The sequence below is a fragment of the Triticum dicoccoides genome, chromosome 6A (assembly GCF_002162155.2).
Source record: "Triticum dicoccoides isolate Atlit2015 ecotype Zavitan chromosome 6A, WEW_v2.0, whole genome shotgun sequence".
NCBI classification, from domain to species: domain Eukaryota; kingdom Viridiplantae; phylum Streptophyta; class Magnoliopsida; order Poales; family Poaceae; genus Triticum; species Triticum dicoccoides.
In genome coordinates, this window is record NC_041390.1 from 96514269 (window position 1) to 96517234 (window position 2966).

General features: G+C 51.6%; 1 protein-coding gene across 1 annotated transcript in view; it reads left to right on the forward strand.

The window, feature by feature from the left end:
* Window positions 1-1642: 1642 nt before the first annotated feature.
* The window catches only part of LOC119315266, a 7693-nt gene continuing 6369 nt past the window's right edge, over window positions 1643-2966 (forward strand). The window contains exon 1 of the mRNA XM_037589931.1: window positions 1643-2045. Coding sequence (XP_037445828.1) covers window positions 1866-2045 — 180 coding nt within the window. The 5' untranslated portion in view covers window positions 1643-1865. The remainder of the gene's footprint in view (window positions 2046-2966) is intronic.

The window sequence follows — 2966 nt, forward strand, 5'->3', positions numbered from 1 at the left end:
GTACCAAACATCACAGAATATACATCTATGTAATCTTCAAGCTTTTAACATTTTAGACTTTTCATCACTTTCTCAGATTCGTTATGGCCAGCTCCTATTCATATCCTAGTATTGATAGACCCGGTCACCAACTTAAACCTGATACTCGCTAATATTGCTCCAGCATCCTCTGCACACTTTGTCTAACCACTAGTGCCTTGGTATGTCGCCGTTTCCAGTGCTTACATCATGCCTCGCCACTATCATCGTGTAGAGCCCCTGCTGCCCCGGTCAAGTCTCCTGGGTAGCTAGCCCACACCTCCTCAACCCCTACTTCAGAGAACCAAATGATTATCACCGACCGATGTCGAGTATCACGTTTCCATCAGACACCGGGGCCCAATCCGAACCATGTGTCTCTTGCCTTATCTGTTGAAATACTCTATGATTCTCCGATGTCTTACACCGTAGCCCCTCCATCAGCACCTAGTGAAGTCTTCCATCAAACTCCAGCTCCACCTGCAACATGACTTTATATAGCTGGCCATGCTACCGTACGCCCCCATCGACTTCAAGCTCTCATGTGTACACTCAAACCAAGCCACACAAGCCCTCGGTCATGTGCGACGCGTTGCCACGTCCAGAAGTCGGCCACCATCAATATCACACTTCTATGTCATCGTCACTACAATCACCGTGTCTTCTACTCCAGCCTACTTGGGCCTCTGCCCACGCCTGGCCTAGCTTGGCAAACCTGACATCACTTGCTGGCTGCGGTATACGTTGTGCAACACGATCAATCGGCTCCGTGTTCTATCTCTCCGCGCAATTAGGCCGCCGCCGCTGACCAACGATTTGATCTGAAGTTGCATCTCATCTAGACTCGAACACACCGAGGATTTCGGTGGTAAGCTGCTTCTTTTCCGATCGCTTTCGTGGACACCCGCTGCCTTTGACGACATTGCGGCAGATCACAATCACAACGTCGAAATTTCTCTCTAGATTAATAATCCGTAATCTCTGAACAACCTAGCTCATGATACCACTTGTTGAAAAAAAATTAAGGAGCATAGTTGGTCACCCAAGAATCAAACAATCACACGAGGCATGATAGCGAGATTTGCTAACGAGATTCACTGACATGGCTATATCTCTGGGGTCTGACTACGACCACTCCTCTCCATAATGCTCTATAATACGACAGCATAATAGCGCAAGCACAAAGGGGGATCTGATGGCGTGTGCCAGTGCCCGTGTGGCCAGTGAGGCCCCAGAGATGTAGCCTACCTTGTACAAATATTCGTCACAATTACATCTGCAAGCCGCACAAGCTCCAAGGCTCCCTCCTTCGCATGCTGCTCGACGCGCGTCCACTACTCGACGAAATGCTTGGCTAAGTTAAAATGAGAAGGAAGAAGAAGATTGACACATGGGCGACGTGTCAAAACCATGCAAGTTAGCACGAAAACTGCTTTTGTTGAATTAATTAATGGGTGTAACTTGTTAGGATTAAAGAATTAAAAGTACATTTTGTCTGGTTTAAAAGTTGAGAAATCAAATCTAATAGACATTTCTCTGTTAATTATAGGGAAGCCAAGACTCACGATGCTGATAAAATGGACCGTGGATGATCGACCTCGCCCATCACGCCCTTAACGTTTCCACTTCGACACCCTCACGTCCCTTTACATTTCCAGCCCTGCCCACCCACCACCACCCGCACTGCTCTCTCTCTCTCTCTCTCTCTCTCTCTCTCTGCTCTGCTCGTACGAAAAACCCCAATCCACCCGCGACCAGCCAGCCAGCCGCCGCAAAAGCCTCACTGAATCCAAGCCCCAAACCCTGGAGATTCGTTCGGTGGAGGCGAAGCATCGGGTCAGGGCGGCATGTCCGGCGGCGGAAGAGGAGGAGGAGGGGAGGCGGAGGAGGTGGTGCACATGGAGGACGCGGTGAAGATGCTCGTGGAGCACCTCGTGAAGCCCGTGCTGCCGCGGGGCGCGATCTTTGGCGCCGCCCAGGGGGAGCGCCACATGGAGCCGGACAAACAGCGCGCCGTCGCGCAGCAGGCAAGCGTTCGCGTCTCTCTCTCTCTGGTCGTTTCTGCGCGGGAGCGGGGTTGCGGTGGTGGGATTCCCTGCGGTTTTGGTCGAGGTTCGCGCTGGTTGGGGAGGGATGCGCGGAAATGGCCGCCCGCAAGGCTAATTTCCGGTGGATGCCTGTGACGCGCGGCGGCGAGGGAATTGGGGCGGCTTCCCACCCCGGCGAGGAACGGGGATGGGAGGAGTCTTTTTTTTTTCGAGTCGAGAATGGGAGGAGTCAGGCGAAGGAAGAAGAAGGCGAGGTGGTGGGCCTTAATTTTTCTTTTCTTTTTGTTGAGTACCATATAGGGCCTTGTTGTGCTGGTGGGTTGCGTCAATGGAGCTGGTGGGCGTAGGTAAAATAGGCCTAGAGTACATTTTGGAGGCCGAATCGACGAAGCCCAACCGGGAACCCCCGCATCCTAAAAAAAAGGGGAACCCCCGCGGCTGTCTGTCGATGCCGCTCTGCGCGGCGGCGGCGGCGAGAGCGCGTCGCGTCGGAGGAGGAGCGGTAGGCGGCGCTAAGAGCGCATGGGCGCAGCACGGGTCTACGTTTGGGTGGCGGTGGAGCGGCCGCTAGGGAGCTAAGGCAAGCCGCAATCGGCGCTTAGTTTCTGCATTTCTCTTGTCAGCTGTCACCCTGTGAACAGAGATTGCCAATGTTGGTTGCTCTTCTTCTATGAAAATGATACGCCTTTCTATAATGTATTACGGAAATGAAGAAGAAAGTAGGAGATGCCACCTCTGTCAAATTATTTTCTCAAATTATCCAATTTGACCTTGCAATGTTCTCCAAATTTATCTATGAATTTGAAATGAATTGGATTGGGATTGGATTGAGTGAGATAGTAGTTAAATGGATGTTTGGTTTGTCTACACAATGACTGGTATGTACCACGCCATCCTTAC